Source organism: Zootoca vivipara, chromosome 17, assembly GCF_963506605.1.
Source record: "Zootoca vivipara chromosome 17, rZooViv1.1, whole genome shotgun sequence".
NCBI classification, from domain to species: domain Eukaryota; kingdom Metazoa; phylum Chordata; class Lepidosauria; order Squamata; family Lacertidae; genus Zootoca; species Zootoca vivipara.
Genome location: NC_083292.1, coordinates 7,553,107 through 7,568,810, shown reverse-complemented (window position 1 = coordinate 7,568,810; position 15,704 = coordinate 7,553,107). Strand labels below are relative to the sequence as shown.

The following is a 15,704-nucleotide window of genomic DNA, read 5'->3' as shown; positions in this document are numbered from 1 at the left end:
CCAGGGAGTGGCTAAGACCGTTAATTGCAACAAGGAATCCTTGCATGAAGAATGTCAAACTATTTCTAGAAGGTTTGAAAACGATGTATTCGTCCGATAGTCATATGGATCAGACTAAGGAGGAACTTCATAATTTACGCCAAGGAAATATGACAGTTCGCGCGTATTGGGCGAAATTCACCATGCTGGTGCACAGATTGGGGTGGGAACTTGAGTCCCCCCCAATGCAAGCGGCGTTCTACTTGGGGTTGCATGAGGAGGTGAAGGATGAGCTCTCGAGAGGTCCAAAGCCCAGTAATATGGATCAGCTGAGCAAAGCGGCTCTGGCGGTGGGGGTGAGACAGGAATCCCGGTGGAGCGACAAGCAAGCAACGCGCGCAAAGCGGGCTTGGTTCCCACGGTCGCAGGAGAAGCCACTCCCCCAACAACCCTTTCAAGCCACGCCTGGGGCCAGTCAGGACCAGGAACCCATGCAGATTGATAGCGCGCGTGCGCGGGCTTTTCAAACCCCAGCGGCGCCAAGACGCAAGGAGGGAAGGGGTGGGAATTGCTTTCTCTGCAACTCCCCCCAGCATCTCGTCAGAGACTGCCCACATCGCAGGGAGTGGCAAGGAAAGGCGGGAACGGTTGTGCCCTCCCCCACTGACGCAGCACCACAGCAGGGAAACGGGAAAGCCTGGCTGCAGGAGACAAGGGGCGGCAGCCAGGCACAGTCAGCAGACAACAGCCCCAGCCCACCCACCCGCACAGAGAGGAGCAGAGCCAGCCCACCCCTCCCAGAGCAGGAGTGGTTCTAGAAGTGACGCTCACGCTTCCAAATGGCTATCCCCTGACAGTCCTCGCCCTAATGGACAGTGGGGCGTCAGCGAACTTCTTCTCGAGAAACTTTGCAGAAGAGCACCAGATCCAGCTTCTGCAGCTGGATTTTCCTCTGCACGTGGCAACCATTGACGGCAGAGAGCTGCTGGGAGGGGCCATCACGCATCAAACCCCCCCCCATGAGAATGACGGTTGGAAGGCACTCAGAGACACTGGCATTCAACGTCACCACCATCTCAGACCCCCCCATCGTTTTGGGCATGAGCTGGCTGGCGCGCCATGACCCCTCCATAAGTTGGCACCAGAGATGCATCACTTTTGGATCGGACTTTTGCCTGGAACATTGCATGCAGCACCAACCAGGGGAGGGGCCTCCGATAGCCACGGTGGCCACCATGCACGTCAAAGGGGGTGAAGCGATACCCAAGCCGTACTGGGACCTGCAGGAGGTCTTCAGCGAAGCGGAGTCCGACCACCTACCCCCACACAGGCCTTTTGACTGCCAGATCAACCTGGTGCCAGGGGCAACTATACCCCCAGCCAAGCTGTACGCCATGTCAGACCAGGAACTGGAAGATCTGCGCGCTTTCATCGACAAGAACCTCAAGCGGGGGTTCATCAGAGAAAGCAAGGCAGCAGGGGGCAGCCCGGTCTTCTGGGTGGACAAGAAAGACACGCAACAGCGCCGTCTGGTGGTGGATTTTAGACGCCTGAATTCAGTGACAGAGCCAGTGGCTTTCCCCATGCCCAGAGTGGATGATCTCCTGACAGCGGCACGCAGGGGCAAGATTTTCACCAAGCTAGACCTGAGGGGGGCGTACAACTTGATCAGGATCCGGGAAGGCGATGAATGGAAAACCACGATGTTCACGCCTCTGGGCTCTTTTGAATATCTGGTGATGCCCTTCGGGTTGCAAGGGGGCTCAGCATGCTTCCAGGCCTTCATGCACCACGTCCTGGGGTCCCTCCTCTTCAGGAAATGCTTGGTCTTCCTGGATGACATCCTTATTTACTCCAACGACCCAGTGCAGCACGTGAAAGATGTCAGGGAGGTGTTGCAGCGCCTGAAGGAGAACCACCTGTATGTGAAGCTGGAGAAGTGCAAGTTTCACACCAAGGAGGTGGACTTCCTGGGCTACAAGCTGTCAGACAAGGGGCTGGCGATGGACAAGGACAAGGTGCAGGCCATCCTGGACTGGCACAGCCCCAGGACTCGCAAAGATGCCCAACGCCTACTAGGCTTCGCCAACTTCTACAGGAAGTTCATCAAGAACTTCTCTCGCGTTACGGCTCCCATCACTGACTGCCTGAGAGGCAAGCAGAAGTTCAGGTGGACACCAGAGGCGCAAGCAGCGTTCGAAAGCCTCAAGAGGGTGTTCGCCTCAGACCAGAACCTGTTCCACGTGGTTCAGGACGCGCCCCTACGCGTGGAGACAGATGCTTCTGATAAAGCTGTGGGCGCCATTTTGTTGCAACTGGACGCCAACCGAGAGTGGAGACCCTGTGCCTTCTTCTCCAGGAAATTGACTCAGCCAGAGCGAAACTACACAGTGTTTGATCGGGAACTTCTGGCGATCCACGCTGCGTTCCAGCACTGGAGACACTTCCTGGTGGGCGCCAAGCACCCCATCCAGGTGTGCACAGACCACAAGAACCTGGAGTTCTGGAGAACTGCCAGGGTGCTCAACCAGCGGCAGATACGGTGGGCAGAGTTCTTCTCGAACTTCAACTTCTCCATACACTACATCCCGGGAGAGCAGAATGTCAGGGCGGATGCCCTCTCCCGCAAGCCAGAATACATGGAGGAGGAGGCGCCACCGGCACCCAGGCACATTTTCCCCCCGTCAGCATGGTCCTGCGGAGCAGCAGTGGTGAGCGAGGCAGAACTCACAGCACTGACGGCAGCGGATGAATTTGCCAACCGCATCTGCAGAGAACTGAGAAGGGGGGGGGAGCAGGCAAAAGACTTTGCAGAACGCAGGGGGCTGCTTTTCTACAAGGGTGCACTGTACCTGCCCACCACCCAGCTTAGACGTACGGTCCTCAAGCAGATGCACGACAACCCAACGGCGGGTCATTTTGGGAGGGACAAAACCACTCACCTAGTCATGAGACACTTCTGGTGGCCAGGGGTGCGGGAAGATGTTCGAGACTATGTACGGGGCTGTGACACCTGCCAGCGGGCAAAGGTGGTCAGAGCAGCGCCACCGGGATTGCTGGAGCCCTTAGCCACGCCACACAGGCCGTGGGAAGTGGTGTCCATGGACTTCATCACAGATCTGCCTTCTTCCAGGGGCAAGACCGCAGTGTTGGTGGTGGTGGACCTCATGTCCAAAATGTGCCACTTTATACCGTGTGCCAGGGCGGTCTCGGCAGAAGAGACAGCCAAACTGTTTGTGGATCACGTATTCAGACTGCATGGATTACCCTTAAGGGTTATTTCGGATCGTGGCCGCCAATTTGTTTCCAGGTTCTGGCGGCGGCTCATGAACCTCCTGCAGGTGGAGGTCAGCTTGTCGACGGCTAGACACCCGCAGACCAATGGACAGGCGGAGAGGGTCAACGCCATTCTGCAGCAGTACCTGAGATGCTACGTCAGCCAGAGGCAAACGGACTGGGTGGATCGCCTGCCACTGGCAGAATTTGCCTACAACAATGCGGTGCACGTCTCCACAGGGGTGTCGCCCTTTAAGGCCAATTACGGGCGTGACCTCAGATCTTTCCCTGAGAGGGAGGGGGAGGAGGAGGAGGAGGGCCCACAGGCTGAGGATTGGGCAGAGGAACTGGAGACGGTGCACCAGCAGCTCAGAGAACACTTGGAGAGAGCCAAGGAAGCGTACAAGAGGGGGGCAGATCGCCACAGGCGACCGGGGGAGGTCATTAGGGTGGGGGACAAAGTTTGGTTGTCCTCGGAGGGCCTTCCCATCAGAGGGCGATGCAAAAAGCTGGCGCCCAGAAGGTTGGGCCCCTTCACGGTCACGCAACAGGTCAACCCGGTGGCATACAGGCTGGCACTGCCAGAGGACATGAGGGTGCACCCAGTGTTTCATAGATCGCTGCTGTCACCGTACAGGGAAAGCAGCAGGCTCCGAGACAGCGAACAAACCCCTGAGGGAGGGGGGGAGAGGGAAGGCAGGGAGCAACTCAATGAGGCCACAGCCATCCTGGATTCAAGGTGGGGGGTGGGGGGCCTGGAGTACCTCATGGCATGGGAGGATGCTCCACCGTCCCAGAATGAATGGGTCCCAGCCACTCAGATACAGGAGGAATTCCTGGTAGAAGAATTTCACGCCCTTTTTCCCCATAGACCCAAGCCCTGGCACATGGAAAGGGAGGGGGAGGGGGAGGAAGCACGGGAGAGCAGTTCACCATGGCGCTGGGAAGCGGAGTTTGAGGAACCAGAGGATGAGGTATGGGTGTCACCGAGATCCACCCAGTCAGAGGAAGGAGCAGATTGGCAGAACATTTTTACCCCCACCAGCTCTGACGCCACAGACTTTTTGGGATTCCCGTCCTCCCAGGCGGAAGGGGGGGGCTTGCAGGACTGGGGGGAGGTGTTCACACCAACGGGCTCGGAAAGCACTGAGTTCTTAGGCTTCCAGTCGTCACCGACACCTGGGGGGGACCTGGGGAGGGGTGAAGGAGAGCTTGGGAGGGGGGTGGATGTGAGGGACAGGGGATATCGCGAAGTCCCTCCCCTCCTAAGTTCAAGCCAATCCCCGAGCACAGGGGGAAGCAGAGAGAGTTCCGATTCCAGTGGGGAAGCAGGAAGTCGTGTCCGAGGCTCAGGCAAGGTAGAGGAGCCAGGGTCCCAGGTGGGACAGGAAGGGGCGAATAAGGGCGGGAGACCCATCCCCCCAACTCCGGAATTACGCAGAAAGAGGAGGGGAAAGAGGATGGGTCTGCCAAAGCTTTTGTGTTGGAGAAAGACGCGCCAAAAGCCATTAGGAGGTTCTGAAACCGACTGACAACATCACTCCGTGTAAATAGCAATGACTTGAGCACTGTAAATACGCAGCACCAATAAAAGAATAAAATGCAGAGCTGCGTAGCGTCGTTACTCTGAAGTAGTCCACTCCGGCCACTGTGACAAAAAGTATGTGCCACATACCAGGTTACGGGTTCAGAATAAGGCCCTCATCTTGAAAAGTTGAATCCTGCCCCATAACGTATGTGTGTGTGTGTTTAATTGCTGGCTTTTCATAGTGGAACTGCTTTTTTTTTGTACATAAGGGTGTCAATTTTGGTTGCTCTTGGTCTATCATTTTTTCAGTCTTTAATTTTGGTCCTCCACATTTCCTCTTCAGATTATTTGTGTTTGTGTGCATTTGAAAAGTCCTCGTGGAAATTCATTAGCAAATATCTCCTAATAGACACATTTAATGCAATTTATGCAGGTCCCCCCCCCCAAGAAATTTCTCCAATATACTGCATATTTATTTGTTATTCAGTAAAAAATAACAATGAATATATGTATTTTTATGTACATTTTCCCCTGGTAGATGCATTATTTGGCTGGAGAAATGCATTGCAATATTCAGAGAAGTGCAAATTTTGAGCATGGGAGGAATGGAATTCCCAACACTTATCTCCTGGCCTGGGCCAGCCCACTTGGTTGCCTTGGCTGTTGCAGTGCAGATGGGGTCACTCTCCCCCTGCACAGGTTATTCCGGCTGTATGCTGAGTGCCAGCCCATGCTACGCTTTAGAAAGGGACTTACTGCTTCCTCTCAAACCCAAGTTGTTGAGGGAAAGGTAAGTTGTGTATGTGTGTAAAAATTCCACCCCTTCAATAGTCTGTCCCTTGACATATGACATATGACCAGGAGATGCTTAGACACCACATACATACTGTAATGATAATGATATTGTGTTCCCCTCCCAAACACACATACTTATCTGTGTGGCCTATTGATTCTCATTACTTACACGGAAATGCGTCTAGAGTTGCCTCCTTCCTCACTTTTGCCCCGCTGGCATAAGATACCCTGCATAATTCAAGGCCATCTAAACAAATGCCGCATTTGACGATAAAAGCAGGATTAAGAGAAGAGTCTTCTCAAGCTTTTTGTGTACGGTGACCTTCCTTTGTTTGGGTACTGGGGATTCTCTTTTCCTTACATGGTCTGCAAATGCTCTCTAACATTAGAGCTAGGTGTACACTGTTACAGAACATTTGTCTTGTCTCTCGGGAGGATTCTGTTTCAGTAGTGTCTGGCTGAAGGAGGCCGTCGTAGTTATACAGATCAACATCTTGCAGACTGCCAACCCTTGCTTCATTGCAAAATCCCCCAGAGGGTTCTGTGTATGAAAAATAGGAGTAAGAGTTCTATCCAGATACATTTGCTTTCTGAATGAGAATTCTGCCATTGGACATAATAAGAGCCCTGTTAGATCAAATCAAAGGTCCATTTAGTGCAGGAGTCTGTTCCCAGCCCTTGCCAGCGAGGTGACTCTGGGATGCCCACGGGCAAGTTGGGAAAGCAATGACTCCCCAGCAATTGGTACACTCCGGGTCAAGCGTAATGTGTGAACAAGGTTTAAGCCCTTATGGAAAACTGTGTTGCTGAAGGATTGAATGGGTGCTATAGGGGGTTATGAAGACTGGGAGATATACTGGCTTACCTGAGTCTGGGTCATGTCACCAAGTCCTCCTTCTACACCGTCAGACTCCTTGTTTCCAGCTGCTTCCCATTTGCTTACTTCCAGCCTTTGTATATGCATCCCGCAGCCTGCCTTCGCTGTACCTGCCTTCCCCTAACCTGAGCGCTCTGCTTCAATCCATGTGCAATTATTCATCATGGTCGAATGGGACATAGTGTAGCCCAAGACAGGTCAGGACCCAAAGCTGGTGGGCGAAGGCAGCAGACTCTCCTTCTCCAAGTTATTCTGGCCCTGTGTAGTTGCACCTCACCAACAACCACCCATAAAGCCTTATAAAACTCTCAAAAACTCCCATTGAGCCCCCAGTATTTTTGTTCTGGAGCGCAGCCCCCCAAGACACATTGGCAATGCTCAAGTCAGCAGACCAGTACTTGGGTTTTTCCTCTCTCTAAAGCTTGGTGGCGCCACATTGGTCCTTCACGATCAACTGACTGAGTTATCATCTGTATTGAGTGCGGAGTCCACCTTGTATTGAAATTCCCAGGGAAGCACAGTTCAGTCTGCAGGGTTTGTGGAAGGATCGAGACCCTGTTGGGGCAGGGTAGGTGGGTAGGAGATGACCACTGGAGCTCTTGCTTGAGAAACACACAGAGGTCCCTACTGCTGTTTGCTTACGCATCCCCAAGCAAGCCTTAACACTCCACTTTGAATATATTCAGGGCCGTCTTTAGCACATCGGGCACCCTGGTGCAGGGACCCCTCGGGTGCCCCCCACCCTCACTCTTTTTTTTTTAAAAAAAACTCTGCACCTCCAGCTCTTCCCCTCCATTTTTTTTAAAAAAGGAAAGCTCTTACCTTCCCTGGAGGAGCGCGCCGTCTCCCCCGAGCCGGAAGGCCTCAGGGCGACGCCTTGGCTGAGCCGAGAGCCACAGGGCCAGGAAGGGAGAGCACAGCCTGCAGAGAGACCCGGCATCCCGGACCCGCGGAGCCAGCAGGGAGAGCCCGCTCCTGCAGTCTGGAGCCCTCCCGCCAGCAGCAGAGGCCAGATGGGCGCCATGGAGCCAGCGGGCAGCGGGGCGAGTCCTAGACTGTGGGAAGGCATCCGAGCCTTCCCGCCAACAGGAATGCCAATGAAACACAGCCCCGGGGTGAGGGATGACCCTGGCGCTGCAGAGCGGAACAGGGTCCTAGTGCCCCTGCTCCGCTTGCTTACCTCCCTGAGCGGAGATCCTGAGCGGCGCGGCTGGCAGAGGGAAAAGGGAGGCCGCAGCGCAGCTCCTCCACTTGCTGGGGCGCCCCTCAGCACCCCCCTGAGCGCCCTGGCGCCCCGCGCCACTGGAGTCAATGGGCGAGCCGGCCCTGAATGAATTGCAAAAAAACCCAAACCAAACCAACCCCCAAAACCCTATAATTACATTTCAGCACTTGACAGTCAGAAGGTCCTGAGTGTGCTGAGTTCTCCCATTCCCGTGTCTTTTTATGATTATTATTTAGACACCTGTTTGAAGAAAGGCAATTATATGATATCATCATAAGGAACACAGCCAAACCACCTCTTCAAGCAAACATCCTCTTTGTCCTTGGCCATTAAGCATGCAATGTTCATAGGCCTGTCCCTGATCTTTTGCAACACTTACCTGTTCGTTACTTAGCAACCGTGGCATTTACCACTGGCTGCAGCTGTCGGTAAACGGCCTGTAAGTCTAAATGTAAACTGAATTGCTCTGAGTTTGCAACAGATGCTCTTAAAAGGACCTGCTAATGTGTGTGTAAATGTCGCTTTCTTCACCGAGAAGAACCAGGAGCAGCAATTATGCCCTTGAGGAACCAGGACGTGGAACACACACCTTTCATCTCGGTACAACCTTTCTTTGCTTCAGAACATGCTGCCTCCCGTTCTCTGGTTTCCAGGGGCTCATTGTGCCATTGCTCCCAGAGGTGTTCTTAGGGGGTGAGCGAGGGGACTTAACTCCCTGGTCTTTGGGGGCTGGGCCCTGGATTGCCTGCCCTTCTTCTTTTCTTAAAAAAAGCTTGACTTATATGATGACCGGGAGCACTAAAATTGTAGCTCCCTCGACACCTGCTATCTTAATTTGTTATGATTTATTGTGATGTTGTTGCTGGGTATCATGTGTGCATGATATTGACTGGCAGCAGGGGACTTGTCAGCATGTGCCATAACTGGATTGTGTGTGTGTGTATGTCCCAATCCACACACAAGGTTTTATCCAGTGTAGCATAAGGTAAGTCATATAGTAATATACTTCTTGCACTAGTGTTACATTCTGGCACAAGGGAAAACACAAGTACTTTACTAAGTTTGTCATGCAATAGGTTGCACAACAAGAATTAGCTGTTGCACAATAAACTTCCACTAGCACAACTCTTGCATTGGGTTCCTTTAAGCTCTGCCATTGGTTATTTGCCCACAGAAACTGTATAGGATTTCTGTGGCTGGGCAAAGGTGGCCCCAACAGCACCTCCTGTAATATGCAAGCTCAGGTGGTGTGTGCCGGCAGGTTGGGAGCCAAATCGGAGCCACTGAGAAATGAAAGTCAGGTATCTGAATGCACAGGGAAACCTCCAAGGGTGTTGCAGAAGGACAGCAGACCATTTCTCCCAAATCCTAGAGGATCGGTTACTCCTTCCATCACAACCCCACAAGAACTGAGCATGCTCAGTAGCCATTGAACACTGCTTGTCCGTTTGAAAAGGGGTGGGGAGGTGGAGTGGAATTGGTTTGTGCTGGAGGAGGCATGGTTGCCTGGCTGGAACCCTGAGCAGGAGCACTCATGTTTGGGATTGAGATACACTGCAACGTATGGTGGTTGCCGATTTTTCTTGGGAATATCTCTTGCCTGTGTTTTTGCAGTTGTGTAGCATCCTCTTCCCTGTAGCCTGATCTGATTCTGCAGAATAACTGTAGGCAAGGCAAATGGCGTGCTTTTCTGTGTGCAGATGTGTTTCTCTTTCTTCAGGAAGGGAGATGCCCTGTGTGGGAAATAACCTTGGTATTTGCTCATCCGTGTGGCTCCTCCATACAGATGTTACCAGGCCATGAAGCAGGGGCACCCACCACCACTTGCAGTTTCATCTCAACTGGCCTTGTCTTTTAAAAGTGGCTTACATGGTTATCCTTATTGGTTTTACTCTGGACTAATTTAGGTATGGTAGACTTTCATTCCAATCTGCCTTGGGCGAAAGGGCAAGGTAAATGTTATTTTAAAATAAACGCTCACATATCTTATTTCTGTTCTCTTGCTCCTTCACCGATGATGGTAGAGTTGAGCTTTTAGGTTTCCCTTTCCAAGCAAGCCATCAAGTCTCAAAGTCCACATGCACACTTTTACATCTGTGTTTATTCAGGACTCTTCTCTGCTTCTGTGAAATATTGTACAGTAGCAGATGAGCCATGTGTTTACTCTCGCACATGCGGTAAATATTTGTTCCATTCAATTGGATGTCTTTAAGCAAACCCAAAATAGAGTCAACCTGCAAACACTCCCCCCTGCCTCTTTTTTTTAGTTTTGTGCACACATGTCTCCTTGCCAGATTTTCAGAAAGCAGGACTTTGTGCTTCACTGTGAAATTTCAATGAGATTTGTTTTTAGGGGGTTGGTGACTAGAAACTAGCTATTTGAAATGGCCACGGATCCTATGGATCACAGGATCTCAGCTTATCCTCTGTCATAATGAACGTAGGATCAATGTATACATGAAGTCTCCATGTGATCAGCTGTTTCCATAAAGACCCCGCCTCACTCAAAAAAGTTATATCTTCTTTGTCAGACTGAAGGCTTCATATCACCGTGCGATTTCTATCATTGCATCCATCTGAAAGCGTGGAATGGGGTACACACCGATCAAACGATAGTGTGGCACCTCTAAATTGTGTCAGTTTGAGCCATGCTTGAGACTTCTGTTCTGACTTCCTCCCATTGGGAGATGGCCCACAGGTCAGTGACAGAGCACACATTTTGCATGCAGAAGATTTCAGGTTCAATCCCTTCCATCTCTCGTTAAAAACATCAAGTAGCAGGCACGTCCAACAGGTAGATCGTTATCTACTGGTAGATCACTGGACATCTGTGGTAGATCACTGGCTCCCTCCAAAGAAGCTCAACAGCTTTGGCTCCCCTAAAAATGCTCAACATTTTAGCCCTTCACCCCCCCCAAACAGGGCTTTCTTCCCACCTCAGAAAAGCTCAACAACTCTGACCTGAACCCCTAAAAAATGGGCCTTCCTCCTTCCTAAAAAATCTCAACAACTTTGACCTGAACCCCTAAAAAACAGGGCTTTCCACCTCCCTAAACAACTTTGACCTGAACACCCCAAAAGGGGGTAGATCACTACCAGTTTTTAACTCCGTGAGTAGATCGCAGTCTCTTCGGAGTTGGCCACCCCTGAAGTAGAAGATGCCAGTCAGAGTAGACGAACCTAGCTTAGATGGTATAAGGCAACTTCCTTTGCTGCTCATCAGGTTGTGTTACACTCCCATGCTTTGGCTCTCAGTTGCGTCAGATACGAAAATCCCCTTCATTTATTCCCCTATGGCCGTGGTTCCTAGCCCTTTTTTGGATGAGGCCTGAATCCCGATTGGAAGGGATCCAAATGGTCCGCTTCTTCCAAGCGTGCCTGGAGTTGTTCAGCAACCACCCACTCAATCACCGTGCCCAAGAATAGTAAATTTTAGACTGAGCAATAGTTGACCATATTGGCCAGGTCTAAAGATGTTTTTTTAAGAAGAGGTTTAATAACCACTTCTTTCAGCGGGTCTGGGAAGGCTCCCTCACAGAGGGAAGCATTCTCCACCCTGTGGAGCCCATCGCCCAGCCCTTCCTGGCTCGCTTTTATTAGCCAGGATGGGCAAGGATCAAGGAGACAGGTGGTCGGTTTCACTCATCCAAGCAGCCTGTCCACATCCTCGAAGGTAATGGATAGAAATTGACTCCATGCAACTTGACCAGACAGAGCTCCAGGACTCTCCCGCCCTGGCCCTGCTCCCACGGTAGTGTCTACCTCCTTCCGAATCTGAGAGACTTTGCAAAATCATTGCAGGAGATCTTGGGGTCTTTACAAGGCCCCGATGGTAAAGGTGGTTCCATTAAATTGTGAACCACCTGAAAGAGTCTCCTGCTACTATTTTCTGCAGATGCAATAGAGGTGGTGAAGAAAGTATTATTGTCTTATTTGCCATCGCCATCGCCACTTGGTAGGCTCGACATTGAGCTCTAGCCCATGTCCGGTCTGATTCAGAGTGATTTTTCCATGACTGGTGCTCTAGCCGTTTCAGTGATTGTTTCTTTTTTTAAAAAATGTATTTTTAAAAAGATTTTTCAAACAACAAAAACATACAAAAATACAAAACACAAAAAGAAAATACAAAACACAAAAAATACAAAAATATAAAAAACAAAAACTCTAACTTATAACCCTTATTTCTAATCTATTGACTTCCTCATTCCACCTCCTTCTGCGGTTCTTTGCATATCATCCTTAGTAAACTCTAAATCTTATATAAACTCTATTCATTGCTTTAATATTACCTTATTTCTCTATCTTTTACATCTTTTCCTTTTACACTCTATCTATATCTTACTTCTTAATTAACTTATCATTTGCCCCTGCCTAATCTAAACATTTTATTCTAGTGCATGCAGGCTGCAAAGGTAGTAGGAGCTCCTGGTGGAACAGCTCAAGCATATAGAATGCTGTGTTGCAGAGCACGGCCCCATCTGCCTCTCCCCCCCCCCCCCCGCCTTTGCAACATGTCTCCTTGCTTTTCTTCAGTTAACGAGTATGCATTGCACTTGCTTAATTTAGAATGTAGTCTCCCTTGATAGGCCTTGGAATAAAATTGGCTTTCACCCCTGGTTCTTCGAGAAGTCATCTGCTTTGAGGAAACACTTTCATAGTGTTGCTATGCTGGAAAACTGTGAGGAGCGGGTTATTTTTTGAGCTCATTTTCTAAATCTGTGATGAGAGAAAATGTGTTCAGGCAAGTAGCTTTACAAATAGTTGTGAACTGGGTCGTTTTCTCTCTGTCTCTTCTTTTCTTGTTTAATGGAACCAGTGCCCTCTCCCCACTTGAGGATTATTAGAAATCTGTTTCTCAAGATGTTCTTCTCTTCGTGCCCTCCTCGCCCTCCTCCCATGGCACAGTAACCATGGTTCCAATTGGAAAGATTGCTCATCTTAACTCTTTGTAAGCTTCCTTCCACTTAAGTCATGTTAGCTTTTTAAAAAATCACATCAAATCTCCATGTTCAGCTACCATATACCTTGAGTCCTGTGGACACAGTGCATGCATGGAGACAGGAGGGAGTGGTCATTTTCGGTAGCCCCAACCCCAGGACTGGAGCACTGAACTTTTTGAGGATATTGACTGTTGAGAAAGCCCTGTCCTGGGTCCTGATATGTTCTTCATTGCAATGATTAATTTGAAAATTCAGTGGTACCCCATACTTTATTTATTTGGCTAGCTAAGAAAAGCCACACACACACACACACACATGAGACAGTGCAATCTATGTATGTTTACTCAGACATACATAAGCCCCACTGAATTCAATGAGACACTTCCAAGTTGGTATAGGATTAGCTCTATGTAACGCAATGGCCAACTTGAGCAAAAATGTTTGTAATCATTCTATACCATACCACAGCAAATAATTTAGCAGTGGTGGTGAAACCGCTTGGAGCAATTGGTTGAGCTGCTCCGATCTCAAAGACAGGCCCCCTGCTACCATTGGCCAAACTATTAAGGTGCTAGAGCAGGGATGAGGGACCTTTGACCTTCAAGATGTCACTGAACTCCAACTCCCATCAGCCCCTGCTTATGGTCAGAAGTGATGGGAGTTGTAGTTCAATGATATCTGGAGGCCGGCAGGGCCCTTACCTAGAGAGAAGTGAGACATACATAGGTGCCTGGGTTAGGAGGTTGTCCTGTGCCTAAGGAGGCAGCGGCAAAAGAAAGCAGGGTTGGGAAGAGCTGAGAGTCGAAAGGGAGGGTGTATCAGAGGGATGCAAGCCTGTGGGAGAGGAAAGCTGGAAGACAGAATGGCCAAAGAAAGAGGGCTGTCAAAGTGATGAATCGGACATTGTTTTGAAAGAGCCAGCAGCATCTTTTGAGTGTAAATTCACATATCTTGTTGGCCTTAAAAGTATTGTTCTATGTCATCCATAGGAGCTAACGCCTAGGGACTGTGGGGGCTGGGTCCCCCGAAAGTTGATCATTCCCATTGAAATGGTGTGTGTGCACTGCATCATGTGATCAGTTTTGTGGGGTGGGGCTTACCTGAACCCCACAATATTTTATTCAAGTTGGCTCCCCTGCTGTCATCCCTCACTGTGCGTACATGGAAAGTACTTAACATAAGAAATTTACGATCTAGGGTTATATGAAAAGTTATCAGCCCAGCCATCAGTTTAGCTTGCTTTGTGGCCTCTATAGATAGATCCTATTATCCTGAGGTTTATGAATTATTGTTGTTAATATAGGATATATGGTTTGTGGGTCTGGGTGTGTTAAATACGTTGCCTCAGATCCACCAGCTCTGCTTTAATAATCAGCACTCATCCTTGCCTGCTATTAAATTTACTCCTTGCACAACCAGGTCAAAATGCATCCTGCCTGAGAGAGGGAGAGAGAATATGAATGAATCAGATTAAATTATTACAAAAATTCAATTATATCTTTTTTTCATTGTGAGCACATTTTATGACATATAAGGAGTCGCATCTGCAGTTTTGCCTGCCTGCTGAGTTGCAGGACAAAAATTCATCGATAGCTTAGCAGCTGTTGGTAAGAGCTCTCTCACACCGAATTGGGGGTTGTTTGTTCTTGTATGTGTGGCTTCTGTAAGTAAAACAAGTGCAAACAGAAAGGTATCTGGCTCTTCTGGGGCCCTTGACTATGTCATGTCAAAGACCCGAGTCAAAGACCCAGTTTGGCACCCACCCACCTGGATGCATGTTTGCACACACACACACACACACACACACACACACACACACACACACACACACACACACCTCAACACATTTCTTCATAAAGGGCATAAAAAGTAGGCAATATATTATTTGAATACAAAGGAATCCCAAGAGGTATTATGGCTGTATGTCCAAAAGGAAAATGAGCATCCCTTCCAGTAAAAGCAAATTGTTTGTCAAAAGTAGAGCTTCCATGTGCAACAATTGTCTATCTGTGGTCAGGTTTTGAATTGGATTTATTTGGTCACAGGATCATTAAAAGACTGCATTTCCATAAGATCAGCTAAGACCCTATTGTTTCCTTTAAATTATTATATCTCTATATAAATGGTCTCGGTCCAGTATACCTGAAGGAGCGTCTCTACCCCCATCGTTCTGCCCAGACACTGAGTTCCAGTGCCGAGGGCCTTCTGGTGGTTCCCTTGTTGCGAGAAGCCAAGTTGCAGGGAACTAGACAGAGGGCCTTCTCGGTAGTGTTTGGCTGATAGGAGTGATAAACCTGTGGACGACTGTTAACGACTGCAATTGGTCTTGCAGGAAAAAGCAAGGGGTGAGATGGCTAAAGAAAGATTTATCATGTATAATGAGATAAGAATCCAATGTCTTTATTCAGACCAGGTCTCTCCGTGGTTTTAAGCTTGGTAATGAGTTGCAATTCAGCAACTTCTCTTTCCAGTCTGTTTCTGAAATTTTTCTGTAATAAGACAGCTACTTTGAGATCTTGTATAGAATATCCTGGGAGACTGAAGTGTTCTCCTACTGGTTTCTCTGTCTTGTGATTCCCGATGTCAGATTTATATCCATTTATCCTTTGGCGTAGGGTTTGGCCTGTTGGTCCAATATAGAGAGCTGAAGGGCACTGTTGGCATTTGATGACATACACAATGTTAGAAGATGAGCAATTAAATCGTCCGGAGATGGTATGTTTGATGTTGTTGGGGCCAGTAATGATGTTGTCCAGGTGTATGTTGGCATCTGGGTTTACTGCAGGCAAAGTTGGCATCTGGGTTTACTGCAGGCTCTGGTACCAGTGTCCATGTTAAGTCTGGTGGTTGTATTATTGTGGGTGAGGAGTTGTTTAAGATTGGGTGGAGCTTACCACTCCTATCAGCCAATCACCCATTCCCACCACCCTTCTGAGTAATACCCCTCCCCACCCTCTGACTATACATAAGGGTCTGGTGACTTCTGTTTCAGTGTACAGTATCTGAAGAAGTGTGCATGCACACGAAAGCTCATACCTATGACAAACTTGTTGTTGTTGTTTAGTCGTTTAGTCGTGTCCGACT

At 49.3% G+C, this 15,704-nt stretch overlaps 1 protein-coding gene across 6 annotated transcripts in view; it reads left to right on the top strand.

Moving 5' to 3' along the window:
- RIMBP2 (RIMS binding protein 2) overlaps positions 1 to 15,704 on the top strand; it is a 283,562-nt gene that overhangs the window by 105,482 nt on the left and 162,376 nt on the right. Inside the window, exon 1 of one of the 6 annotated variants that reach the window (XM_060269719.1) lies at positions 7,715 to 8,280. The exons of the other annotated variants lie outside the window; for them this stretch is intronic. Within the exon in view, the coding sequence (XP_060125702.1) occupies positions 8,236 to 8,280 (45 nt within the window). The 5' untranslated portion in view covers positions 7,715 to 8,235. Of the gene's footprint in view, positions 1 to 7,714; positions 8,281 to 15,704 lie in introns of those variants that run through there. 6 annotated transcript variants of the gene reach the window in all.